Source organism: Microtus pennsylvanicus, chromosome 15 (genome assembly GCF_037038515.1).
Source record: "Microtus pennsylvanicus isolate mMicPen1 chromosome 15, mMicPen1.hap1, whole genome shotgun sequence".
NCBI classification, from domain to species: domain Eukaryota; kingdom Metazoa; phylum Chordata; class Mammalia; order Rodentia; family Cricetidae; genus Microtus; species Microtus pennsylvanicus.
In genome coordinates this window covers 27,303,840-27,331,537 of record NC_134593.1, presented here as the reverse complement: position 1 = coordinate 27,331,537, position 27,698 = coordinate 27,303,840, and the positions used below count along the sequence as shown (strand labels likewise).

The window sequence follows — 27,698 nt, the reverse complement described above, 5'->3', positions numbered from 1 at the left end:
CTTTGTCACCAATCTCCCTACAAGAAAGCTGTTTGCAATGCTCTGTTTAATCCTGACCAGACTGAAATTCAAACACCATCAATCCTGTATATCAAAGTAGTTTTGAAATTGAAAAAAACAGAATTCACTATCATATTTTGTGAATGTGGTCTTGTATAAATTGAAAAATGTACTATTTTATGTTCAAAAGACATGCTAAAGACAAGGCAATTTTTGTTTTATTTTAGTTCTTTACCCCTAAATAAGTCATTGAAGTGCTTTCTCAAAAAAATTAGCAGCTTAGAAATTAAAATAAACGGTCATATTAAATCCTGGGAAGATGAAACCCTAAGCGACTCTAACACCCACTCACCGCACGTCTACCATCTCTACAATAAAATGTTTCCGGTCACTGACCCTCTTGGGTGACCAGTGTAGTCTCCTCCCAGGCCCACTCTGCACCATCAGTGTAACTCAATGACCAGAGGCACTAGTGTGAGCCAGAAAACACTGTGCAAGCCTTGGATACTTCTGACACAGTCATATCTGTCTTACAAGGACATAGAAATACATTGGGTCTTTCTTGGAATAGAACTTATGATGGAAAATTAGGATGATGTACACCATGCAATGATGTTGGTCAATTACCCATGGAAGCTGAGATAAAGAAAAAAACTAAGAAACTCTGATTTATTTAGATTTGCATTTCAATTTGTATTTTCTACTTGCTTAGCCAGTTAATGTTCCTAGATTAGTATGGAAGTTTGTCCTTATAGACAAAGAACAACTGCTAAACTAAGACCTGGACAAGCCCCTTCACATCTCAGATGCTTGGTCTCCTTGTTTAAAATGAAGAAACTAGAACCAACTGCTTTCAAGAAATCTACTATATTGAAGGGTCAGTCTGCCCTGGAATCGAGTGCAGATTCATCTTCACATACAATATCATTTAAAGCATCATGGTCTTCACATGCTTTGCCAACCCATGCTTTGAGTTATCCAACTCAAGCAGAGCCATCCCACTGCTGGTGTCGTCTCGACCTAGAGTGTTCTTCATCATCTCCATGCTAAATGACTTCCCTGCCTGAAAGTCATCTCATACTTTGAGGAATGAGGTGAACTTGACACCTATTTTAAGCAATAATTTACCTGAGACACTAGGAAAACACAAAAGCAGTTTTAAAAAAGCAACACTATCGAAGACCCCGTTGTTATCCCTAGTCAGAATTTTGTAGTATTTAGCATCAGTTCCTTCTGATGTTTGTATTTTTTTAAAAAAAATGAGTTTAACAATAAACAAGTGCTCGTAAGAGATTTTTAAATTTTTGAACTGTTATAAAGAAGAAATTGTCAATGTCATATATGACCAATGCGGACTGTCAATATGCTGAAATACTATCTAATCAACAGCCTTTGAGTCCAGGAGACTTAAATTTCAAACAGCTAACTCCAAACAACCACTTGGCAAGATCCAGCTTTCTTAAGAGCAATGAAACATTTGCATAAGCAAAACAGCATAAGAGCAAGAAGCCAAGGGCACACTGTTGACAGCTTTAAAAAGGTGAAGTTTACCTGATCAAAGCAATATCATCAATCAGTCCACCTTTCCCATTATATACACTGGTGGCTTTTATGCCGAGTTTACTGCTGGCCACTGAAAGCAAATCAGACAAAGTTCCATAGACAGCAACCACCTGTGAACACACCAGATTAATTTGAACAACATATACAATGAATGTCATCACTGACATTATAGACCATCACACTCCATACAGATTAAAACATCAAAAGATCATGTAGGAGATTTTCAGCACTGCCTGATACATAGTTACTTTGTGCCTCCTACTGTAGAAACACAAAACTAGAGTAGAGAATAAACCCCAAGGAAGAGACGAAGGAAAGACTGTAGGAGTCAGATGGAATGGAGGACACATGGCCCACCAAACCAACTCAGCAGGGCTCATATGGACTCACAGAGACTAAAGTGGTGAGCAGAGGGCCTGCATGGGTCTACACTAGGTCCTCTGCATGTATGTCATGGCTGTTAGCCTAGTGTTTCTGTGAGACTCCTAATAGTGGAAGCAGATGTCTCTGACTCTTTTGCCTGGTCTTGGGACTTTCTTCCTCCTATTGGGTTGCCTTGTCCAGACTCAATACATAGGCTTTTGCCTTGTCTTATTGTATCTTGTTTTGTCCTGTTTCGTTGTTGTCTCTCGGAAGCCTGCTCTTTTCTGAAAGGAAGTGGAGGGGAAGTAGGTCTGGGGGACAGGGAAGGTGGGAGACAGCTGGAAGGAGGGGAAACTGTGGTGGGAATACATTGTATGAGAGAAGAATGTTTTCAACAACAATAATAAAAACGAAATTGTGGCCAAACAAAACTAATCTAGAATCTTGACATTCAATACAAATTCTGATGATTGTCTGGGACTTAAATTTAGATTAGCATTTTCTTTTTTATTTAATTTATTTATTATGTATACAGTATCCTGCTTGTGTGTACATCTACAGGTCAAAAGAGGGCACCAGATCTCATTAAAAATGGTTGTGAGCCTGGCGGTGGTGGTGCATGCCTTTAATCCCAGCACTTGGGAGGCAGAGGCAGGTGGATCTCTGTGAATTTGAGGCCAGCCTGGTCTACAGGGCAGACTCCAAAGGCACGGAGAAACCCTGTCTCGAAAAACAAAAACAAAAATTGGTTGTGAGCCACCATGTGGTTGCTAGGAACTGAACTCAGGAGCTCTAGAAGAGCAGCCAATGCTTTTAACCTCTGAGCCTAGATTAGCATTGTCTGTCAACTTGTTGCTTTAACTGGTAATGAAAAAAGAACCTTAGTTTTATGAGGAAATGAGTTAATGCCTATAGCTTATTAAAGTACCTAAGCACCTAAGTCCTTACTATGTTGTTCTATTATTATCATTTTTCCAATTCCTATTATTATTATTCCTTTGAAGGAATGGCTTATTTTTGAAATAGGAATGGTTTAGTATGTTACTCACTATATCAACTATCATAGAAAAGGGAACAACTTCCCATCTCATTAATTTTTCAAAACCTATGGTTTCATGAAATCCAGTTTTTAGCATCTAGCATTCTGAACACAACACTGCTGGGTGTATAATAGGCAGGTGTGTCCTGCAGCAAATCAGGCAGGGTCTAATAAATAATAATGCAGGCAGCTACATCAGCAGAGGGCTGAGAATTGGTCCACACATGGATTCTGTGCTCTGGTCAGCTCTAACTGGCTTCCTAAAGGCTAAGATAACCCCTGATGGCAGCACTGTCAGCCAGGGTCTCTGAAAGTCAGAAATAAAGAAGACAACTGTAACACAGAAGGGCAAATACCACCATAGCACACAAGATGGCTGGAAGAGGAAAAGCACCTCCTTCCCAGAGCTACACCCTCATCCTTGACCCTAGAGCACAAGGAATTTTCTAAATCCTTCCTTTTCTCCTCTTCTGCCTCTTGTGCATTCTGCATGGTTTCTTTTGCCTGAAACTTCCACCTTGCCCTGACATCAACTTTCTCTCTGCAGTTCTTTCATTTCTGTTGGCATACTATAAAATGGATACAAGACAAACACATTGACTTAAGTAAGCTCCTAACTTAAATGTGAGACATTGAGATTTATGTGACTTGGTTTTCAAAACCAAACAAATTAAACTGCTGTCCACTTCCATATGATTGAATTGGTTTCTTCTACGCCTTGGTCGTTTTCTAATGAACAGAAAGGCCACTAACCATACTCCAGTGCTACACTGATTACATGAGATTTAAATTTTAATTCAATAAGCTTAATTAAAAGTAAAAAAGATCATATTTATACAGATGGTTTTTCTGCATGTACATCTATCTGTGCATTAGAAGAGGTCATTTGATCCCATGATTCTATGATTGTGAGCCACCACAGGTACTGGGAATTGAACTCAGGGCCTCTGAAGGAGCAGCCAATCCAGCCTCACTTAAATAGAAGTTTTAAAAAGGCAGTTCATTAGCTGCACTACTCATCTGTCCAACACTGAGTTGCCTGCCCACAGGCTCATGCTCCCATATTCAACAGCACACATGTGAACTTTCCACAGCCACAGTTCTACTGGACAGTGCTGTTCTAAGCAGCAGGGTAAAGTAAACAATGCTGAAACACCTATTTCACCCAGGAAACAGCAACTGTACTAAGTGATGGCTTGGCTACTGTCATCTATGGTGGTCTGAATGAGAATGATCCCTATAGGCTCAGCTCATAGGCTCGCATGCTTTGTTCCCAGCCAGTGGAACTGTTTGGGAAGGATTGGGGGGTGTGACCTTGTTAGAGAAAGCGAGTCATTACAGATGGCTTTCGAGATTTCAAAGGCCATGCCATTCCCAGTGTGCTTCTGTCTCTTGGATGTATCTCAAAATGCAAGCTCTCAGCTACCACTCTAGTGCCGCGCCTGCTTGACTGCTGTCATGCTCTCTGCCACGCAGGTCATAATCTCTAACCCTCTGAAACAGTAAGCCCCAAAGAAATACCTTCTTGTATAGGTTACCTTGGTCATGGTGTCTAATCACAGCAACAGAAAAGTAATCAAGGTACCACGTTCCCGTTTTCAACTTCCCATGAAGTCAACTTTGAACACATGACACATAACCCCCCCCCCCAACTGACTGGTAAAGCCTAGTCACGGATGGGGACTTGATAGGGACTCTTATGTTGGCTGGAAAACTAAGAAATCAAGGTATAAATTGAGTTTAACTTTTTAGTACCAATAAATCAGTTTGAACACAGCAGCAACATAATTTATCATTTCATCAAATATTTTCCTCTTTTCTTCTCTTTCTTTCTGTTGATTCGAAACAGGTTCTCATTCTGTAACCCAGAGTGGCTTGAAATTTACTCGGTAGCCCAGGCTGCCGCCAAACCCAGATTAACCTTCCCAGATGCCACAGCAACTACTTTCTAACCTTTCTTCCTGCACTTGACTGTGTTGGCAAATGGCAAAGTGAATGTGACAAAAGTTGCTATTCATTCTGTGAATACCAACAACTACTCTTGGTACAGCCGATGAGCAGAGCTAAAATAAACAAACAAAATACAGGAAACAGGGCAATGACTTCAGCTACCAGAGAGGCTGGCGGACTGAGCTGGAGGTCAGGGTAGATGGCATAGTAAAACCCTAGATTAAAAAAATAAAAGACGTGTCACCATAATCTTTGAAATGAAGAGAATGAATTCTGCAGTTGAAATGGAAGCCTCTACTTGGCTAAATGTTACATTACTTGCTTCAGTAAGCTCCAAATATTTCTTGAATATTAAGTGAAATGTCATTGTTTTCAGGGTTTTGATCTAGGTCACACCTTTTCTCTGTACATCAATTATATCTAAGTCTTTCGTTGGAAGATGAAGTATATGATATAACTGCAATTTAAAAGTACTATTCGTAAGAGAGTTGAAAGTGACTATCTCTCAATAGTGGAACTACGACTGACTACTGAGAATTTTTAAACATTGTCTTCCAAATTATTATGAAGAACCTATATTATTTACACAGGGACAGGGAAATTTTAAAATTTATTTTATAGCTTCCATGTTCTTAATACTAGTTTTGGAAATAAAATGTGTAGTTGATAATCTAATAATTGACAACCAAAAGATCATCGATTAGAGAAAATAGAATTAATCTGAAAAATTGAAGAGTTCTATAAACTTGAAATTGTCCCTTAAGTTGGCCAATATACTTTTTACTTGGAGATTTACTCTTAGCATTTGTTTATCAACTTAAAATCATTTGTGCAAACTAGCACCACCAAATGAAACTAGAATTATACTGTAACAGTTGTATTTTAAACATCTATATTTTACATAAACAAACTGGAAACAAAGTTTTTAAAGTATAGCAATGTAAGTCAGACATGGTGAGAGGTGCAAGCCAGACATGGTGGCGCAAACCTTTAATCCCAGTACTTGAGCGGTAAAGGCAGAAATATCTTTGTGAGTTAGAGTCCAGTTGGCGTGTGTGCCTGTGTCAATGTATGTGTGTGATACACAAAGAAAAGGTGTGAAATTGCTGAGAAAGTTTAAACACTGGGTACATATTTTTCTTTCTGACTCCGCAATGGAACTCTTTTATTCAAAATATTGGACTCAAATTGCTTGTGGTTTCGGTGTTTTGTTTTTATCTGTTTGGTTTTTGATACAGGGTCTACATAGCTCTGGCTGTCCTGGAACTCACAGAGATCTGTCTGCCTCTATTTCCCACGTGCTGAAATCAAAAGTGTGTGCCACCATATTCAACATGATTTTTTAAAAACATTTGCATAAAATTTACTAGTTGAATGCTCCTACTCTGATTTTAGATAGTTACCATTAGAAATGTGGGGCTGGAGAAATGGCTCAGAGGTTTAGATTACTGGCTGTTCTTCCAGAGGTCCGGAGTTCAAGTCCCCTACACAATGGTTCATAACCATCTATAATGAGATCTGGTGCCATCTTCTGGCATGCAGGCATGCATGGAAGCAGAACATTATATACATAATAAATAAATCTTAAAAAGAAAGACATGCTAATGGGTGCTAAACTTATTTTAGTATTGATACTGTGCCTAAGCAGCCAGGCCCTTATAAAATGAAAGATTATGTTATCTGCTTTAAGTGTGTGATCCTTCCCTGCATAGACCTGAAGTTTCCCTGTCACTGCACCTGCTTTTAGAAGTTAGCATCTGTGAGGTGGTGGCAGTGCAGCACTGAGGCAGAGGCAGGTGGGGCTCGGTGAGTTCAAGGCCAGCCTGGTCTACACAGTGAGTTCCAGGATGGTCAGGGCTACACAGAGAAACCCTGTCTCAAAAACAAACAAACAAACAAAAATAAAACAAAGTCAGCACCAAGAATGTTAGCATTTTGTGGAGCAAATAGAGAAGCATGTCTGTTAAAGTTCACCATGACTATATTATACTATTGAGACACACTTCTTTTTTGGTTGGAGAAGCCATGATGAGGAAAAGCTATCTGGTAGTTGAGGAACTGACTGCTGTAACAGTATGAACACAGCTCATTTTAATTTGCCTTTAAACACCGTTTTCAAATTGTATCCTATCATAACACACTATTAGCATGAAATGGTTAAATTATGCATACTGATTTACCTAACTAAAACACCAATAATAATTTTTGACCTAAAATGGAGAACTCAAGTCACGCTACCTTCAATTCTGGTAGAGTTCAAAAGTGAAGATGATTTTATTCCTATAGCTACTATTCCTGAGGTCACTATTAAAAACTGAAAATTCTAGCTGGGTGGTGGTGGTACATGCCTTGAATCCCAGCCCTTGGGAGGCAGAGGCAAGCTGTGCTCTGAGTTTGAGGCCAGCCTGGTCTACAGAGCAAGTTCCAGGATAGTCAGGGCTACACAGAGAAATCCTGTTTCAAAATGAAAAAAAAAATTATGACAGTATTAAATGGTGGAAAGGACACACCCAACAGAAATATTTAGATACTACTAGTGGGAATACAAGTACCCATAATGACTTCAAAAACAATCTGCAATTACTTTATAGAACTGAACACTTGGGGGAAGGTGGGGAAATAAGGGAATGGAGGAAGACTTAACTGAAATCAAGAGTTTATGAAACAGCTGTATGGAAAGTTATGATCTTGCAACAGAAGAGTATTATCAGAGCAGATAGTGCACAGGCAACAGGACAGAATGGGGAGTGGGAGACTCTGGTGAAAGGTTTAGTGAGACAGGGAAGGTAGAGTAGAGAAGAGAGTAAGAGTGTGCTAACCAAAACGTAAGACTATGAAGAGGCTTTATAAAAATCTACTAGTTTGTTAACTAAATAAAAAAAATCACATGTGTGTATATAAACTATATATGGGTGGACAATGTGGCTCTAGAACACATGGGTCACTAAATAAAAATCTCAGTGTCAGATATGGTATACCTACCTACTAATTATCTGGACCTCAGAGAAGCCCCAGAAGTAACCAAAACAACCATAGGCTATTGCCATCACTACTGGTTATCCACCATAATTAGACAGTAAGACTCTACTGCTGAAGATACCACTCACTTTAGAAACAAGAACATACGAGAAATCAACCTTGACTGACAGAGAAACACTCTCCCTCCTGACTAGCTTACCAAGTACCGAAAGGTGCCATGCAGGATGCTGGAGGAAAAAAGACATCAACAGTCTTAATTCAGTGCTAGACCCTTAATATAGACGTCCCTGGTAGGCTGTGCCCTGCTGTAATAGTGGTGTGACAGTTACAGTTGGCATAGCCCATTATGGGTACTTACATTCCCACTAGTAGTACCTAAACATTCTGATCGGATGTGAGGCCTGCTCCAGAGGAGGGATTTCATGCCTGGTACTATAAACCTGGTCAAAAGCTCACAGGCCTTAGAGAGGAATCTACTGCTGTTATGTTAAAACGCCATGCTGACAAACTGACATACATATTTATGTTTATATTCATAGATTAATGTTGCTCAACTTTGGTCAGGGAAGCTTCTTTTTGCAGTTGCTAAGAGTTGATAGAGAGACGCAATACTGATCAGAGTGCCAAGTATAAGAGAGCACATGCACTCCGTTGTGGGTGAATCATCTAAATAACCCCACCCACCAACGTCTCAGGAGGCTTCTAGGAAGAGTGGGCAGAGAGAATGTAAGCACTAGCAAATGAGGAGGAGCGCTGAGAAATGCCGACTTCTGGACATGACTGCTGCACACAGAAACTCACAGCAGCTACAGGTACCTACAAGAGACCGGTACCATCATATCAATCCAGTCAAAATGCACATATGAACGGGAGAGAAGGCCATCGTGGTCAGGCCTTGGTGGAGCAGCTATTGGCAGCTGAGGTTGCTGAGGGGGGTGGAGTCACTTTCCTTTAAAGACATGGCTGGTGGTAGGTTGTCCGTACTCAAGCAGATGCTCCCATGCCCACATGCATATGAGCAGCACAATCGGACTCAGGGAGCTGTTTTTTAAAATATATACCTGGAAGGGGGTTGTGAGTGCTGTAGCACAAAAAATAAAAACCCAGAGACAGAAACTGGGGTTCGACCCAAAAACCAGAAAGGCAAAGCAACTAGAGAAGTCTTACCTCTACCAAGGCTGGGCGACCGCCAACTAAGCAACCTAAGCCTCTCTCGTCTCACATTTTATATTCCTTCTAGTGCTGGGATTAAAGATGTGGGCCACCACCACCTGGATTTGTTTCTGCACTGATCTTGTGTAGCCCAGGATAACCTTGAACTCACAGCCTCTGTCTCTCAAATTCTGGGACTAAACATTTGTGTCACCATCACCTGACCTTTAGTGGCTTTAGATTTAGACCAGAGGAGACTGGTTTTCAGGCAAGACTTATTTATTAAAATATAAATAATATACCACTACAGAGTGCAGGCATCTGTGGAAACTAGGAGCATTCGATGCCCTCGAGCTAAAGCTACAGGCAGCTGTGTGCTACCTGATGTGGCTGCTGGGATTCAAACTTCAGTCCTCCACAGGTCTTAAGTACCCTTAGCTCCTCAGCCATCTCTCAAGAGAGGTAGAGGGGGAGGGGAAGGATGAAGGTAGAGAGGTTCTCAAGGAATAGCCCCAAAGCTGTAATGTAAGAATCACTGAGAACTGTGACAAACTATATATCCCAGCCTCTGAGGCCTGCTGGGGTTGGAGGACAGCACCGTTTTTAAGTTTTCCCAGTGGTTCTGTTGACAGGACAGTGGGTAAACTGTGGGAGTATTTTTATATATGAACTTCACGAAAGCATTGAAAATGCAGACATTGTCACTAATTGATAAAAGTGTTAAAGGAAAAGGTTCGGAAAGGCTAAGAAAGCAGCAAAGAGAAACAAAATTAGTGGCTTGCAGTATTTTCCTTTCATTCTGATGCACACCAATATTTTATATTATAATCTTCTGCATAAATCAAATATATTAAGAAACAAACAGGCTGAGAGAACGACAAGTTCTTGCTGAGATTAAGAGTCTGATTTTACCTCTAACAATGGAAAGAGTTCCAGTCTGGACACATGATACCAACAACACATTTCTGACCTAATATCAGATGGAAGGGAAGCTCTTTCCTGACTAAGAACGCAAGCATCAGTACAGAATCCAGGCATTTCCTTGCCTGCTGTAGCTGCAGCACTTGGCATGGACGGTCACACTCAAACAGTTAAGTGTGTAGCTGAATGAACGAACGCTGTATACAGAAAGCCTATGATTCGCTCAATGTGTTATTGATGGCACTAACACGGGGTTACTCAGAACCACATGCTTTATTGAGATGTCTGAAACCTCATTTCATTTCAGGGAATAGTATGAGATCAAAGGGAACGGGAAGCACACGGAGCAAAGATGGAAGGTGTAGGCCTAACTGACCTTCCTGGAGCCAACAACAGCCCCCTCGTCCCCACGATTCAAACAAGGCAGCTTTCTGGAAGGACAATCTTCAAAGCCCATCAGCGGAACAGTTTGGGCTCGTGCTCAGTCAGCTGTGTATTCATTTAATCATAAACTGTATGCTGCTGTCAGAAACGTTTTTCTAAACGAGATGAAGATTTTTATTTACTCAGATGACAAATTGGCCAGCAGGAATCTTTTAAGTATGTATCACTAAATTTCGTGAGATTCTGCTAAATATAAGACTGTCTTTAAACAATAAAAGTTTTTATTCTTTTTCTTGTGTGTGTGTTTAGGTGTGTCTGCACCTGTGTGCACACACGTGTTGAGGCCCATGGTTGATCTGAGGAGTCTTCTTCCCCTGCTTGTCACCTATCCATTGAGGCAGGCTCTCTCAACTGATCCTGGAGTTTGCCACCAAGGTCAGCCTAACTGGCCAGCTTCCTCCTGGGATCCCTCATCTTTGCCTTCAGGGGCTGGAATTACTGGTGGACTCACACAAGTTGTTTGTGCAACGCTTTAACCACTGAGCCACCTCCCCAACCCTTAAAAACTAAGGCAAAGGGGAAAAAACCCAAGGCCATTTGCCAGCATGAACAGGAAAACACTCTTAAGTCTCAGTAATTCGGATGACCTCCTCATACCACTGGCTAATGGTTCAAAGAACAATATACCCTAAGGAAGAAGTTGATTATTAATGCCAGTTATTAAGTAAAACTTCAAATAATTTTCTTAAAACATGGCACTCTTTGGCTTTTGAGAGCCTTTTATATTATTATTAATACTGGCTTCAATCTGCAGTTTCTTTGCGGTAATGTTTTAAAGTCACTTGGCATAGCTGATGGCTAATTCAGTTCAGACTGAATGATGTAAATCTCCACTGTACTTGTAGGCTTCTATACATCCTGTGTCAAAGAGAACCAACTGGTGCTGGCTATCAACCTATTTACATGTGTAGGCCTCTGTTCTGGAAGAAAACAAAACCAATTTGACAAGTTCAGTGATTGGAGGCCCCCAGGCTTCTCCAGATTAGAAAAGGCCACGTTTTAAAATTATTTTGTTTTTAAATGAAAACATAAATAATATACATTCTCCCCTAAATCCCAGTGGGTCATCTTCCACCACCCTCCACGGCATTACATTTCACGTGGGATAAACCAGCTCCCAGCTTTCATCAACATTACAGGCACTTTCAGCTACACAAATGAGAATGCATGTTGATATCCTGATGCGTGCTGATGAGTGTGTGCCTGTCTACCTCACGGACCATAGCCACAAAGCAAGCAGCAAGAGGAAAACCCATTTGGGGAAAAAAAAAAAAAGTAGCCACCAGGCAAGTCAGGAGACAATCTAAATGATATATTCTACTTTATAGACAGGACAGCAAACTATTTCATGAGCATCCATGTCATGTTTACGACGACCCTGACTAAATATAGTTGCTATATGTATGCTACATATCCGTCCATATACATATGCAGGCAATATTGTGATCTTGTCAAATAAGAGTCATTTTAATATTATTCCATCAGCCAAAAGGAGAGGAAGCAGCTTTAGAACATATATTCTTTAATTTAGAAGAAAGGACTAGGGCATAGTTTCTCTTATATATGAAAAGCTAGTATTCTCCAGTTCAGACTTTATCATCTTTGTAAAGCCTATGCATGCACAATTATTTCATGCGTGCTTTCCCCAATCTTCTGAGATGAAAAGATTTTTTTTAAGTAAATACTACTCAAATTGGAAACCCAAAGCTTAAAACTTTTTCGAAGTTTAAAAAAAAATTAAATAAAACACCAAGAGCCACTCCCTCAATTTGTGGACAATGAAAGTCAGTGGACTCGGAAGAGAGGTAGAGTCGAGTCGAGGATTTAGAAGGCCCTCCAAACGCTTCGACTGCATGGAGTCGAGCACAGACCAGCATTGGCCAAAGTGCACACACTACAGCTCTGAACACTGGGTAATACTAACTCTCTCAGTAACCACGCAGACTTCAGTTTATGAGAGCCAGCCAGCTACAGAGCTGGTTAAGGAAAAGTTAAGGATCAGAACTGACAGCGCCTTTGCGGCACATACTTCGGAAGCCCCGGCAGAGCCCATGCCATTACTATTTTTGTATGCATAGCCAATCTGAAGGAAACAAAGTTGCAGAGCACAAACCTCACTGTGGTTCAGATTTCCAGAGTCTGTTTATTCAAAACTGCAGAGGAGTTCAAAAGCACCCTCCTCACGCTTAATGCTTCTGAATAGTTTTGCTATGTCTATGTGCAGGCATTAAGAGTACTCTGGCCATTAATAGAGTGGGGGGACCAATGTACCTTCAACTGAAACTTTAAAAGGCTTCTTTACTTCTGAGACTTTAAACGGGCTGACTTATGAGTCGGGCAGTCATTTAACCACACATGACTAGCCCGCCAGAAACAGCCAACATTTTCCAAAGAATAACTTTCAAGGGTGGGGCAAGAGGCTGCTGCAACATCGGAAAAATATTTAGCACCACGCCCTCCACGGAGGCCTAAACGCAGCTAAGGCTACTGTCAAATCAAGTCATTCTGGTCTGCTGTCACCGTCCTTGAAGTGACCAAAGCAAGGCGACACAATAAAACGTGCCCAAAAGTTTTGCACGGTGGCAAGGCAGGGGGGCCCGGGCACCATAAAAGAGGAGGGAAGCATTCCAGACCAGTCCCCATCCTGAGGGTGTCACTCAACTGTCCCCCGGAGTTTCCATCCCCCGACCTGGCCAGGTCACCCGCCACGGTGATCTCTGCCTCCTCCCGGGGTTGAGCATTACTCAGCACCGGTAAGGGCAGGACGGTGCCGCAGGAAGGTGGACGGGGACCTCGGCCCGCCGCTCAGGTGACAGCGGCGCCTCGGAGCTCCGGTGACCGAGCTGCCGGGAACTGTCGGGAGCTGAAGGGGTCCCTGGGTAGCGCCCCCGTCGCCGCTTACCTTGCCGTTCCTTGGGGTGCCATTTAAGAACAGCGTGACCCGCCGCATCGCGCCGCCCGCGCAGGGTCCCAAGGGAGCCGCCACCCTCGCCCCCGGCCCGCCACCCGCAGCGCTCCGCGCCCGCGAGACCCCTCCCGCCTCCCACCCGGACTCTCCGCCCTTCGCCACCTTCCTGGTCGGTCCCACACTCCTCACGCACGCACTCTCAGCCCCACACCCCGGGGTTGGCCGATCCTCCTTCCCACCCCGCCCCTAGGCTCCTTAGCCTGCTAGCGGCCCTTCCCCCAACCGCGCCAAGACGGACGCTGAGCAAGGCCAATCAACGCTCAGAGCCGGCCAGCAATCAGCCAATCAGCGTTCCGCGGAGGGGTGGGCTCAGACTAACGCCAGGCGGCGGAGGGAGGAAAGAGAGGCTGAAGCCTGGTTGACGGAAAGGAGGATCAGCGAATCAGAGCAGAACCTGCTGGCCAAAGGGTGGCTCTAAGCGTTACTGAGCAGGCGCACGCTGGAGTGTCGGGAGCGCTCATTTGCATAAAGAGACGGAGTCTAAGGAAGAGGCGGGACGCTGCAGTCCTATACACCAGTCAGCGCCTTGCTCTGCTTTAACCCCGCCTACTATCCCACCCACCAAGGTAACGGCTGGGGTCGGGATTGGCTAATGGGGTAAACTAGCCATCCTGCGGCTATGGCACGATTGGTGGAATGATTCATTTTCGAAGTTTGCAGCAGCCAATCTAAAGGTTAGGGACAGGTTTCGAATAACTGACGTGTCGCTCCGCGGAACTCCTAGGTAGAATCCCCGGGACACCGTATGGCCGCAGGTGTGTCTCGGTAAGGGACCGGTCAGGGCTGGCCGTGGTTCTCCCGAGAGACACGAAGGTCGCCCTGCGGCGTCCGAGAGCGCGGCGGTGAGAGCCGGAGGGAGCGGGACGCGCACTCGCACGTGGGTCCGGGGCCGGAGAGATCCCTCCGCGGGGGGCGTGGCCGCAGTTTGAATTTGCGGGCGGGTAGCGAAGCTTCGCCTGGACGTCGTGTGTCCGGGTGTGTGGCCGCCTGCAGGAGGCCAACCCGGCTCCCTTCCCTGTCCTTCTGTAGCGGAGCCTGTGCGACGCTCGTTGTCTTTGTCGTCTGAGGGGACGCGCGGACCTCGGGCGGGAGAGGTAGGTCTGTTGTCGGGTCGGGCTGGTCAGTAATGGTCTGCCTCGTTTTACTGAGTATCATTCTCTTTAACCAGAACGCCCCGAATTCTTTCCCCACATGTTCCCCTAGGACAGATTCCGCTAGAATTCCGTCGCATTCTTCTTGACTTGTGGGATTATTTTTCATTTTTTGTTCTTGTTTGTCTTTCGCTCCCTCATTTCCAGATGGATACGAGTTCACACGACAAGCAGCTCGCTGAACTCAAAGAGTGTGTCGTGAATAATTCCGGTATGTCGGTGACCTTCTGCCCTCCTTCGATGAAAGGTCTGGGTGTTGTTGGCCTTGTGTCGCTTAGCCTTGCAACGTGTTGTCCGTTTTCAGAAAATGCCTCTTTTATCCTGGGAACCGGGAAGCTTGTGACCCCTCAGAAGCGTGTAGAAGACGCGGCTCCTAATCTTTGCACCCCCGCAACCGTTAAGTCACCTTTGGACTTCTCCACCGTCACCGTAGAGCAGTTGGGAATCACCCCTGAAAGCTTTGTCAAGACCCCTTCAGGTAAGACAAGTTCTGGTATTACATTTTCCCATGTCTGTACTGACTGACTTTCCTGCTGTCTCTATTTATACTGACCCTGCAGACTGGCTTGTTTGGGGAGACTTCTGTGCCCATCACAGCTCACCCCTATACAGCAGGGACCAAAGGGATCTTCGGGCTCCCGACATGAGCTACTTTGCCAGTAATTCTGTAGTTTCCCGGAGCATGTATTTGCTATTTTCCACTCCTAGTGGTCGATCACCAGCATAGGACACAGTTAGTGATCATCGCCGTGTTTCGTTCCGGGCGTTTCATTGCAGGAAAGTCATCTTCCCTTCAGAAAGCCAGGCGACGCTCTGCAGTCGGTGTCCGGGGCTCTCCAGAAACAAATTGCCTGATTCGTTTCATTGCTCAGCAGCGGAGCCTAAAGAATGCGACAAGATCCCCATTGGCACTCAATTCCCCCTTTCAGGTACATCTCCTCCCCTGCGCTCAGGAATTTTGTGAAGGGCATGTTTCACTCTATTCCCAGGCTCTGCTTTGCTCTTCTCTGTTTGGGTCTGGGGGGTAGTTGGGGAGGGGGCTGCTTCCTGTGTCTTGCAGGCACTGTGAGGTAACATACATTGCTGATACCCAGCATGGCTCGGGTAAGATTTAGGGATCTTTGATTCGGGGGTGGGGGCTTTCTGTTTTGTAAAATTTTCATAGACTGAGGAAAGCTCTCCTCCTCCTCCAGTGTTTTTCTTTCTTTAACGTCTCTGGATTTCTAGTGTTTTCATAACTGTTGGTTGGGCAGAGAAGGAGAAAAAGGAATAAATGGCTTATCTTCTGGTGTTTTTAGCATAATGTGTTTTTCAGATTTTATCAAATTAATGCATGCCCTAAGCAGTCAAATAGTTGAAGGCTTGTTATGAAAGATATAGGCCCCCACTTGGCCCTCTGCGAGGGGCGACCAGTGTGATGCTGGCCTTCTTACTCTGGAGTTATTTCTTACACTTCTCTTATTTCTACTTTGTTCTTCTGCTTTGCAGCGTGGTCTGTGCACAAGACAATTTCTTGCTCATGTAATAAAACAGAACCTTGGGGTTTTCCTCAGTTCCTTTTGGAAGATCCATAAACTCAGTTTTTCTTATTTTACTAAATGTTATTTACCTTCCCCCTGATATGTTGATATTTATACTTATGAAGCAAAACTAGCGATGAGTGGGACTATGGGCCATGGTGATGACATCACATTTTCATCGTATTAGTACTTGCTGGGTGTTCACAGAAATCATACTAGTTTCATTAAATATCGTTGAAGCATTAATCATGATAAGCTTCACTACATACCATTCCTTAAATATTATATGCATTGAAGTGGAAGTCTGCATCAAGCACTTCAGAAGTTTCTAGAAATGTCTATGATTGAGTTGTGTGGGCTCACCTGGCTCTGTGTGTGTGTGTGTGTGTGTGTGTGTGTGTGTGTGTGTGTGTTTTCACATAACATTATTTTTACTTGATGGATGAACTGATAGAAAAATTGTGGTTTGTCAGGCTTGTAAATGTCATAATAGACAGTGACTCTACCACGGAAGCTGAAATCCATTTTACCTGTAAGAAGGGTTGCATTCTTAAAAGGAAATGAAGGCTTTAGAAAGCATGTACCCATGACTGCACTTGACAACTTCCTGACTGATAAGTGGGTATAACAGAAAATACTTTGATGTTGCCTTTTTAAAATAGATCACTTTTTGGAAAATGAATAACAAAACGAGTATTTTTCCAAATGATCACTGCATAATGTTAAAACCTCTTGTAGGTAAGGGGTGCCCCACACTGCAAGACAGGCCAATAATACTCGGTGTGTGTATGTGGGTCTCAGTGTATTTGTATGGCCCAGAGGACATCAGATTTTGTCCTCTTCTGCCCTCCACCTTGTTTTTTGAGTTAGTCCCTTTACTGAACCTGAAGCCTTCCAATTTGGCTACACAGGCTAGTGAGCAGGTCTCTGGGATATGCCTATCGGTGTAACACCGCCCTCTCGCCCCCCCCCCCCCCCCCGACATTGGGGTTACAGACCTGCGCCATCATACCTAGCTTTACATGGGTTTGGATGATCTGAACTCAGGTCCTCATGCTTGTATGGCAAGCTCTTTGCTCACTGAACCAGCTCCTGGATCTATTTAAAGATTTTATTTGAAAAATAAAATGAATATATGTGCATCATATGTGTTCAGTACCAGCAAAGGTCAGAAAAGGGCATCAGGTCACCTGGACTGGACTTGCAGGATTGTGAACTCGGCCATGTGAGTGCTAGGAACTGAACCGAAGTCCTCTATAAGGGCAGCCAGTGCTTAGCCATCTCCAGCCCCATCCCCAAATATCTTAATAAATATTCTGTTGTTTCACTTGCCAGTGTGGACAGTGAAGAATTAGCCCTCTTTCTTTATATGCTGCCCATTCTCTCCAGTTTCCCTGTAGCTCTTGGTTATGTCAGCCTTCACGTGATTGCATTATTATGGTCCTGTGTGTTAGTGTGAGCTGGGTTCTCTTTTGCAGTTAGCTTACCCTCCTTTCCTCAGGGTCACCAGGTCACTGTGTTCTTGTTCTATGTATTAGCTACTTTTCATTGTAGTGATAAAATACCATGAGCAAAGCTGCTTAGTAGGGGAGGCGTGGCAGCTGAGAAATCATAACTTTTTTCTTGGTTTATTTTTCAAGACGGGGTCTGTTTCCCTGACTGTCCCTGAAACTCGTTCTGTAGACCAGACTGGACTCATACTCACAGAGATCCACCTGCCTCTGCTTCCTGAGTGCTGGGATTAAAGGCGTGCACCACCACTGCTCAGTGAGAGGAGGCAAACTTGAACCCAGGCAAGGCTGTAAGCTCTCAAGAAAGCTGCTTCCTCTCATGTACTTCTTCCTGCCAGACTGTGTATCTGAAAGGTTACTTCCCAAACAGTGACCCCGACTGGGGACCAAGTTCAAACGCCATGCCTATGGGGGGAACATTTCTTACTTAAAGCACCACATTCCTTTTCTGTCCCACCTCTGGCAAACTACTTCTACCTCTTCTGTTTGACTCACGCCATTTTCCTCCTTGCCATCCTTTCCTTTGGTGGGACACCAAGACATCTCAACATGCTTCAGGCTTGTTTGGAGCTCAGTCTTCCTGCCTCAGATTCCCAGTTGCTGTGATTATAGCACATGCTACTATGCCCTGCTCCCTGCCATCCTCTTGCTGTTGCCAGCCACTTTTAACTTCTCAGACTTTCAGTGGCTTTGGCTGTGTTTAATACATTGAGACACTTCTCATTTGGGTTAGAGGACTACACACCTGCCCAGTTTTCTTCTTATGACACTGGGGTTATTTCTGTTAGATTTGCAGTTTTTCCCTCACAAATGCTGGTGTGCCTAGATCTCGGTGTTTGTTTGCTCTGAGCATCATCTATGTGCTGGTGACTCTGAAATGTCCTCAGCTGAGAACCTTAAAGTTCCAGACCTAGATACCAGCTGCCTGTGACGTCACTGAGTGTTGAGTGAAGTGTTCCAAGCATGCCCCAGCCTAATTAGTTATTGTCCCATTGCTGTCACAAAACAAATGAGAGAAGCTGCTTAAGAAATAAGTTTATTCTGGTTCACAGTTGTAGAGTACAATTCTACATGGTGGAAATGGCATGGTGGAGGGAGTTTGAGATCACATTGTATCCACAATCAGGAAATAGTGACAAACACACTGCCTCCATGTTCAATGCGGCGGGACTTTTATTTCTTCTCCCACTCCCTCTCTCTTCCTTTAGTCTGGGGCCCCTGCACATGGGATGGTATAAACCACATTCAAATCAGGCCTTCCTCCGCTCTGGAAATGCCCTCACCTACCCGCAGAGGTTTGTCTCCTCTGTGGTTCTAATCCTGGCAAGTTGACTATCAGGAGTAGCCATCATACTAGCTAAAGCTGAACAGTAGATTTGTATTTCTTAGCACCTTATCCAGGCCAAATACCTCTTAGTCATCCTTGGCCTTTTCCGCCTCACGTGCCCATCAAAGTCCTTTAGGCTGCATTTCAGAGGCCTATCTGAGATTTCTTCATATCCTTCCTGCTCAGGTCTTCGACTGGTCTCCTCCTTTCCTTTTCCTCAGTCCACCCACTATTGCACAGATCAAAGAGGTATTTTAGAATGAATCACTTATTGCCGCTGCTTTAAGCTTCCCATGTTTCCTATTTGAGACCAATCTACTTTTTTGAAGTCTCTTTGTTCCACTGGCCTGAGCCCTGTCCACTTGTGGCCTCATCCCTGCCTTCCTCCAGTTACTGGGCACACAGGCTTGCTCTCTTCTGATTGCTCCCGAGGACTTCTACTCTTGTTTTTTCTGTACGCCTTGTTCCCTTCTCATTGTGGTTTCAATCCAAGTGCCACTTCAGATCTTTCTTTCCTCAGTAGCCAAAGCAGCATATTTCTTGGCTCAGCCACATTGGTGCTTTCTCTATAGCATCTTAGTATGTTCTTAAACCTTGCTCTGGGATATCACTCCACTTCCACCTGGACCCATCTCCACCCACACACCCTACCCCAAGAACTTGAGCACCTGGAATAGTTTCTGTACTTGACTTACTGACACCAACACAACTCATGAGACAACAGCATGACAAAAGTTTTCATACTTTGTTCATAAACATTGTTCTATCAGGAAACAGGTTTAATTAGGGAAACGTAGTTTAAGCATTCCCAAGTGCTCTGAGCTCCTGACACATTCAAATGAGCTCACAGAAATGTGCATTCCAGATAATTTGTATGCCTTTAAGATAATCTTAAATTATTAGATGAGTTGCCCACAGGCCTGTTGGCAATATTACGTGCCATTTATGTCATAAAGGTTTACATCATCAGGTACATTTCAGTTTAAAATGTTCCACTATTATGTAGTAGGCAGTTTGTCATAGGACTGTGCTTAACTATGCAAATTTAAGAGCAGATCATCAAACATGGCTTCAGGATTTTAACATCTTTTTCTCCTTATAATATCGTAAAAGCAGGTAGCTTTTCTTTCCCCCTTTTCCTTTTGCCCATTGGTTAGAGTGTTAAAATTACCACAGATTACTCATTAAAAGAAATGTTAGTGGCTCAGGATAAAAAAAAAAGCAGCCTTGATAAAGTGTTGATCAGCAGGTTGGATTTTAGTAGTATAAATTCAGTTTTGTCTTTGTGTAGAACCTCATGGGCAGGGTTTCTATGTGCTCCTGGCCTTGTGCATCTGTGTTTGTGTCTGAAGTAAATGGCTGACTTTCAGCCCTAAGGACGGATGACGTTAAGGAGTTAGCCAGGAGGAGGCAGGAGTGGTACATGCTGGAACTAGAAGGGGTCATCCTTGCCTTGTGCCGGTCTCCCCAGATGGAGGTCATCTGTGTGCTGGGCACAGTGCTAAGATATTAACTTGGGTGGATGCTCTCTGTGCCGCTTTTGTCAGTATTCCAGATGGGCTCCCTTTCTCTCCCTTGCTCTCCAGAGTTGCTTTCTTGTTCCCTTTCATACTGCTTTGTTGACATTGTCTCAATGGTGGCTGTCAAGGTTGTTCTTAAGCCCGTTAGAATCCTTTTCAGAGTGATTTATTCCCCCCACCCTCCAAATGTAGGGATGCATTTGGTCTGTAGCCTCTATAACAACATCTATCCATTTTAAGTTTCTGTTAGCCTGGCTTTGTAGCTGCCAGCATATTGGGTATACATCTGTGGGTAACCACTTAGCTATTCTTTGCTCAGATTTTAGAAAACAGGAACAGATGAGCACTAAGGTGGCCGTGGCACACTAAATATTCAGACAGAAAATGTGTAATTCTGAGGAAAGGAAACTTTGTCTTACTAACTTGTCTTTATAAGCCTTCATGGGCTTTGTTTTGGAGTCATTGGTAGTACTCCTAGCTAAAATCCCAGCACTCAGGGGGCAGAGGCAGGCGGATCTCTGTGAGTTCAAGACCAGCCTGGTCTACAGAGCTAGTTCCAGGACAGGCTCCAAAACCACAGAGAAACCCTGTCTCGAAAAACCAAAAAAAAAAAAAAAAAAAAAGAAGTACTCCTAGCTAAGAAGCTGTTAGATTTATAATGCTTTTGTACTTTATACATTTCACAGGGTACCCCAGGACACTCTCGACATGCCAGGACTTTAAAAGAGCGAATGGCTGCTTTCCAGTCGGCTTTTCACTCCGTACAAGAAACTGAGAGGATGGCCAGTGGTCTTGCAGTCTCAAAGGCAGATGGAGAGTCTCACACATCATATTTGAGTGAGTAAAATGGGTTCACCAAGGTGGACATTTGTGTATAAAGATAATCTTCTATGATAAGTAAAGATTTCTTTCCACAAGGTGAAAGTAATTTTTTTCAGAGCATAGTCGTTTCTGTAAATGGAGACTCATAGCTAAAATCTGCAGTATTTACACAAACCTAGATTTTTGGTTTCAGAGTTTTGTTTTAGTTTTATCTGCTCTATTTTGGTGATGCTAAGGATCATGCTCAGGGCCTCGAATGTATTATACAAGTGCTTTACAGCCGAGTCCCACCTAGGTCCCATGGTTTCTAGTGAAGACCTAGACCTTTATTTCCATAGTTACACTTGTTCTGGATTGTAAAAGGCCAGTGTCAACTAGCCGTGTCAGGCTTCAAATAGGGCCTGCAGCAAATTTAGATTTGTATTGATTTTTATAGACGTCGTGTTAAACTTTGCAAAAACATGTATGAATGGCAAATACCCAGCCCTGATGTTACCACAGATTTGTCCAGTCTAATCATTGTGTTACTAATCTGTATTCTTCGCTGTGTCCATATATTTCATTTAGTATTTTTTAGTCAGTTCTGGCTTCTTCAGTCACCAAGCTTTAAACACCAGAGCTTGACAAAATACTGGCTTTCCTGCAGTCCTGTTCTTCTAGGACTTGACACTCTAATTACCTCACAGATTCCGTCTATTCCATGGTTCAGTATCCGTTCAGATGTCCGAATTTGTAGTTTGTAATTTACCTATTATTTGTTGTCTAGGTTTCAATTTTTTTACTTCATTATTATAATGTCATAATAATTTGTACATAGAAATAAATGAACACATTGCAGTTGTCTGCTTTCTTTTTTGTTTTATTTTCCCTATACACAAAAATCAAGTACAATCAAATTAGAACATAACTATCTTTCTGGTTTTGCCAGCATGTCGTTTGCAGGCCATATGCAGCAAATGTAGTATCTTAGGGTTCTCTAGAGAAATAAAACCAACAGAATGAGTGTCTATTACCACAGAGATTTGTTTCATTGGCTTGCCTACTACGGGCTGGATAATATAGCAGTGCTGGCTGCACCCTGGAGCAGTTGAGAACCTGGTAGCTGTTCTGTCCTTAAGGCTGGGTGTTTGTAGTCCCAATGTGCAGCTGAAGCGCTAGAGGGTTCTTGGAGGAGAGATACTGGTTATCAGTCCAAGTTGGAAAGCTGAAGAAATTGGTTCTGATGGCACCTGTGAAAGCTCAATCACCCAAGGGCTGCACTGAGCAATGAGATAAAGATGGACAGGTGAGAACTGCACTGCTTTCCTCGCAGCCCTGGCTGGTCTCGCGTTTGCTTTAGACCAGGCTGGCCTTGAGCTTTCTGGTCTCTACTCTTCCCCTCCCTTGTGTTAGCTGGCACTACGTGTGCATACACACACCTGCCTTCAGTTTCCCTTTTTAAGTGAAAGGGGTTAGCAGATTTTTGTTTTGAGAATTTACATAGAGACACTAAATTGGCATTATGATGTTATAATGAATGGTATTTTAAAATGATAAATGCAAAAGAAAATATTTATCCCCGTGTCATTTTATTTCTATTTTTGTTTTGTGCATATAGCCAAAAAAGAAGGTCTTGTTGAATACCAGCACTCTGGATTCCCTGTAAACTCATCTTCAAAACGGCGGAGAATATCCTCCCAGAACAGCCCTGATCACCACCTCAGCAGCGCCAAAGAGAAAGTGGTGCCCATGCAGGTGATCAATAACCAAACCTGTGCTGTGGACACCTCTGCAGATCTGGCTGAGGTGATTATGCTTTCCACCCAGAGACAGACCAGTGGTTTTCTGCACAAGCAGTTTGAAGACTGTCAGGGCCCGAGATAAGAGTTGCTGGTTCTTAAAAGTGTGTGTGTGTGTGTGTGTGTAAAATTGTGTGACTTTTGTTGTCTCTTGGTTTAGAAGTTGTTTGGGAAGATTGGCTGTTTTTGACTGCTTTTATGAGAAGATAAAGCCCGAGGGTCTTCTGCATGGGCTGTTCTCCACAGTGATGGTTTGACTGTAGATCTCAACTGGGCCCGAGATGGCTCTGTGTTCAGCCAGGAGCACAGGTCCCTGAGCAGGTTGTTCAGATATCAACTGGAATATAGCTGTTACTGAGATGGGGAGCACCTGTCCAGGTCTGTTCACCTAGTCTGTCCTAAGACTGCCTGGGAAGCAGACTGTTCTTAAAATTCATCTTTGCTTCTCTGCTTGTTTCAAGTAGCTTTAGGAATTCTTATGGATTGTGACAGCCTAATGTTGTCAAGGTTCTGGAAAAACAAAATCCTACCTGAATTTTACAAAAGTAGGATCATGAATACTAATGGGTTTGGTAACTTGTGCACTGAGGATACAAAACCAGTCACATGACCCTTTCTTCTCTGTGTCTTCATTCTGTGACAGGGTTTTCTCTCATTCCTGAGTGGAGGTGCCTGACACCCTCACAGCTGCAGCTAGTTTTAAATTTTATTGTTTGGGGGTATGAAGAAAGGGTATGGGTGCATGTAATAGAGATCAGAGGTCAACTCTCAGGAGTTGGTTCTTTCCACCTTGAGTTCTGGGGACTGAACTTGGTCATTCTGCTTGCAGAACAAGTATTTGCCTGCTGAACCCAACAGATGAAACAGTCTGTACCACCTCTGCAACTTAGATCCAGTTTATGTCTGACCTAGTAACGTGATTGCAAGTCACTAGAGACTCCTTAGTTTTATGTAGTGTATGTGGAGGTCAGGGGAGAGTTTGTGTGTGTGTTCTTCCCTTCTACCATGTAGCTTCTAGAAATTGAACCCAGGTTGTTAGGTTGGAAGTAGGCACCTTCTCAAAGCCATCTATCTAGCTCACCCTAATTCTTTGTGATAACAGGAAGTCATAGCACAATGATCCCAAACCACTTCTACAGTCCCTGTAATAGAACCACTTACATTGCAGACTGGCTTATATTCCTAGTTTCCTCTGCTTCATTTAAGGTAATAGAAAATGATCATTTGACAGAAGCAATAGTAGTTGTTTCTTTCCAGACTTTGACTCATTCACATAAATCACGAAGGAGAAATGATTTCTGAATTAATGTGGTATGCCTTTGAGAATTTCCTCTCTAGAGGCTAGCAGGTAGCACAGCTATCTAGGCTTCAGTAGGCAACAAAAATGAACCTCATAAACTTTTCTTCAGGGTTGAAAATCATTTTGTGGAATATTCTGGGGTTAGTGCCCACTGTTCTTTGTCCTTGCTGGCTTGAGACCAACTGAACAAGAGATTTTCAGTCACCCCAGTGGTTATTGAAATCTCCATAAAGGTTAGCAGCAGTACAGTTAGTAATAACATGTGATTTTTGTTTATCCTTTCATCTTTTCTCCCAGAAGTCTTCCGACATTGGTCCAGCCCAGCCTGGATGTGTAGTTGCTCCCCTCCCAGAGCTGCTGGAGACTTCACCTGGTAAGTATATAATTTCCTTAGTGCAAGCATGCACTGTCCCATTCATAGACATTTGTGATGTGTGTCCATAAGCTGAAATGAGTGAAAGCAATTATTGTTTTCTATGGGTTGTTGGCAGAATGTTTGGGGATCATTGTGCTATGACTGTGTTTTGTTTTTTTGTTTTGTTTTGTTTTTTATTTTTTTTCCTGTTATCACAAAGAATTGAGGTGGACTAGACTAGATGGTTTAGAAAAAGGTGCCTAGCCGGGCGGTGATGGCGCACGCCTTTAATCCCAGCACTCGGGAGGCAGAGGCAGGCGGATCTCTGTGAGTTCGAGGCCAGCCTGGTCTACAAGAGCTAGTTCCAGGACAGGCTCCAAAGCTACAGAAAAACCCTGTTTCGAAAAACCAAAAAAAGAAAGGAAGGAAGGAAGGAAGGAAGAAAGGAAGGAAGGAAGGAAGGAAGGAAGGAAGAGGTGCCTACTGCCAGCCTAGCAACCTGAGTTCAATCCCTAGAGCCTACGTGGTAGGAAAGAACTCACACAAACTCTTCTGACCTCCACATGCCCTCCATGCCACACGCCCACCTCCGTACACTTACATCATACACATGCACGATAAACCAGTAAATTAGTTTTGAACTTTTAAAGTAAAGTTAGTAATGCACTTCCAAACTGGTGAGCTAGTAGTATGATAATAATAATATATATTACTATAATAAAAAAGTATAAGGATAGGGCCAGCAATGCATGGTGGTGCATGCCTGTCATCCCTGCTCTCATGATGCTGAAGCAGAATTAGGAGTTCTAGGCCGGCTTCTGAAACAGCAAGATCCTGTTTTAGTGGAGGGGGAACAGGAGGGATATAATAAAGGCCTATGTCCATCCATTTGCCTGCAATTTTCAAGATGTCATTATTTTTTACCACTGAGTCATACTCTACCACATTTTCTTTAGCCATTCTTCAGTTGAGGGACATGTAGGTTGTTCCAGGATCTAGAAAACACCATATTGAGTGAGGTAACCCAGATCCAGAAAAACAAATAGGTACTCACGCACAAGTGACTGTTAGACATAAAACAAAGAAAAAACATTCGGCAGTCCACAACCCCAGAGAACCTAGACAACAAAGAGTACCCTAGGAGAGACATACATGGATCTACATAGGAAAGATAAGAAGATAAGATCTCCTGAGTAAATTGGGTGTGTGGGTGCCACAGGAGACAATAGAAGGGGAGAGGGGAGAAAGGGAAAGGATCAGAGAAAAATGAATAGCACAAAAAAAAAATCAAGGGCCTATGACTACTAGCAGATATATTTTGTTAGAAATACGCTATAAAATAATCTGCCTGTTGTTTGTTTTGTTTTTGAGGCATAGCTTTGTATAGCCCAGATTGGCTTCCAGCTCACTCACTGTATAGGATGTGATAACCTTGAACTCCTAATGTTCCTGCCTTTACCTTCAAGTATTGTGACAACTGGTGTAGGGATCACCCTACTTTAGCCCATTAAGGTTTCAAGTAACTATTGATATGGCTTGATTTACATCTATTTTGCCATATGCCACCTTTTGTTTTGATTGTTTTTTTTTTAAAGAATTCTGTTTTAAGCCAAGCAGTGGTGGCACTTGCCTTTACTTTAATCTCAGCACTCGGGAGGCAGAAGCAGGTGGATCTCTATGAGTTCGGAGCCAGCCTAGTCTACAAAGTGAGTTCCGGAACAGCCAGGGCTACATAGAAAAGCCCTGTGTTGGGCAGAGGAAGTAGAATTCTGTTTTAATTTATTAGTGTTTACTATCATATATATATATATATATATATATATATATATATATATATATATATATAAATTTATTTATTTATTAAAGATTTCTGTTTACTATTTTTTAAGCTGTACTCGTTCTGTCTTGTTCTCTTGCTCTGGGTTCTAACATGCATCATAAAACACAACAGTTTACTCCCCCTGTGGCTTGATGTCCTCTCTTCCTTTCCGTGTCATTTTTACCCTTGGCACAGTCAATGACATACACATTTGCTTGCCTGTGACTCCATGCATGTTACCATTTTTGCTTTTAAGGATCAAATGCTTCGTGTAATTTAAGAGAAAGTAGTTTTTATATTTACTGAGCATATGCCCCCCTTTTTGGTCCATTTGTATCTTATCTTTTGTTTGGTTTGTTTATAATCTTAACCATCTCAGTTTCCCTTGGAGCTTTCCTTCAGCTTCCAAATGAACTTTTCACCCTTTGTAGTGAATATCTGCTCCGCCTTTTAATTTTCATTCTAAGGTAGATGGGTGGATTTCTGCCTGCATAGATAAGGTACGAGGACAGATGGTGTTACCACACTCTGCAGTCCATCTGAAGTGGGAATATCTTAGATGAGCAGGGAAAGGGGATACTGTGAGCAATGGAGCTTTGTTAATATAGTCTAGTGTTTCGTGCTGATTATTTGATGAACCTACCCAGTCAGGTGGGCTGAAATGGTTCCACCATAATGAGCACCTGCTCATCTTGAGAGGCTCACAGTGGTTCCTCACACCCATATTAGGTGGTTCACAACTGCCTGTAACTTGAGCTTTGGGTGATCTGCACTTCTGGGCTCCACAGGTATCTGCACATTAGTGCTCTTACACACATACAGAAGCAAACATAAATTTAATTTTTTTTATTTATTTTAGAGAAGACTGTATATTGTACCTGCTGTCTCCCTTGCCTTCCCCACTGCTTGCATCTTGCTCCTGGTTGAAAGTCTTGTCAAGTAGGTCTTTGCCTCTGCTGTGGTGCTACTAAGAGTCTGGCATTCTGATGGCCTCAGTGGCCTCCATACCAAGTGACTCAGTAATACTTAGTCATTTACATGATATCTCCCCTTAGCAATCATATTTTAACGTCTACCTTCCCTTGCTGCTGTTCTTTATTTAGATCAGTGATTCTCAACCCCTTTGGCAAACCTCTGTCTCCAAAATATTTACACTACGATTCATAACAGTAGCAAAATTAGTTATGAAGTAGCAGTGAAAATAATTTTATAGTTG

General features: G+C 43.0%; 2 protein-coding genes across 6 annotated transcripts in view; one reads left to right on the top strand and one right to left on the bottom strand.

Moving 5' to 3' along the window:
• Kctd9 (potassium channel tetramerization domain containing 9) overlaps positions 1-13,584 on the bottom strand; it is a 32,107-nt gene extending 18,523 nt beyond the window's left edge. Inside the window, exons 1-3 of one of the 4 annotated variants that reach the window (XM_075950288.1) lie at positions 13,314-13,408; positions 10,344-10,506; positions 1,552-1,673 (exon numbers count right to left, since the gene is read on the bottom strand). In XM_075950288.1, coding sequence (XP_075806403.1) covers positions 1,552-1,673; positions 10,344-10,424 — 203 coding nt within the window. In that variant the 5' untranslated portion in view covers positions 10,425-10,506; positions 13,314-13,408. The other 3 variants (XM_075950286.1, XM_075950289.1, XM_075950287.1) reach the window with 3 other exon arrangements.
• A 579-nt stretch (positions 13,585-14,163) lies between these two features.
• Cdca2 (cell division cycle associated 2) overlaps positions 14,164-27,698 on the top strand; it is a 38,762-nt gene continuing 25,227 nt past the window's right edge. Inside the window, exons 1-7 of one of the 2 annotated variants that reach the window (XM_075949808.1) lie at positions 14,164-14,473; positions 14,678-14,741; positions 14,835-15,008; positions 15,308-15,459; positions 21,095-21,245; positions 22,828-23,015; positions 24,609-24,681. In XM_075949808.1, the coding sequence (XP_075805923.1) occupies positions 14,678-14,741; positions 14,835-15,008; positions 15,308-15,459; positions 21,095-21,245; positions 22,828-23,015; positions 24,609-24,681 (802 nt within the window). In that variant the 5' untranslated portion in view covers positions 14,164-14,473. Of the gene's footprint in view, positions 14,474-14,677; positions 14,742-14,834; positions 15,009-15,307; positions 15,460-21,094; positions 21,246-22,827; positions 23,016-24,605; positions 24,682-27,698 lie in introns of both variants that reach the window. The other variant, XM_075949807.1, reaches the window with a different exon arrangement.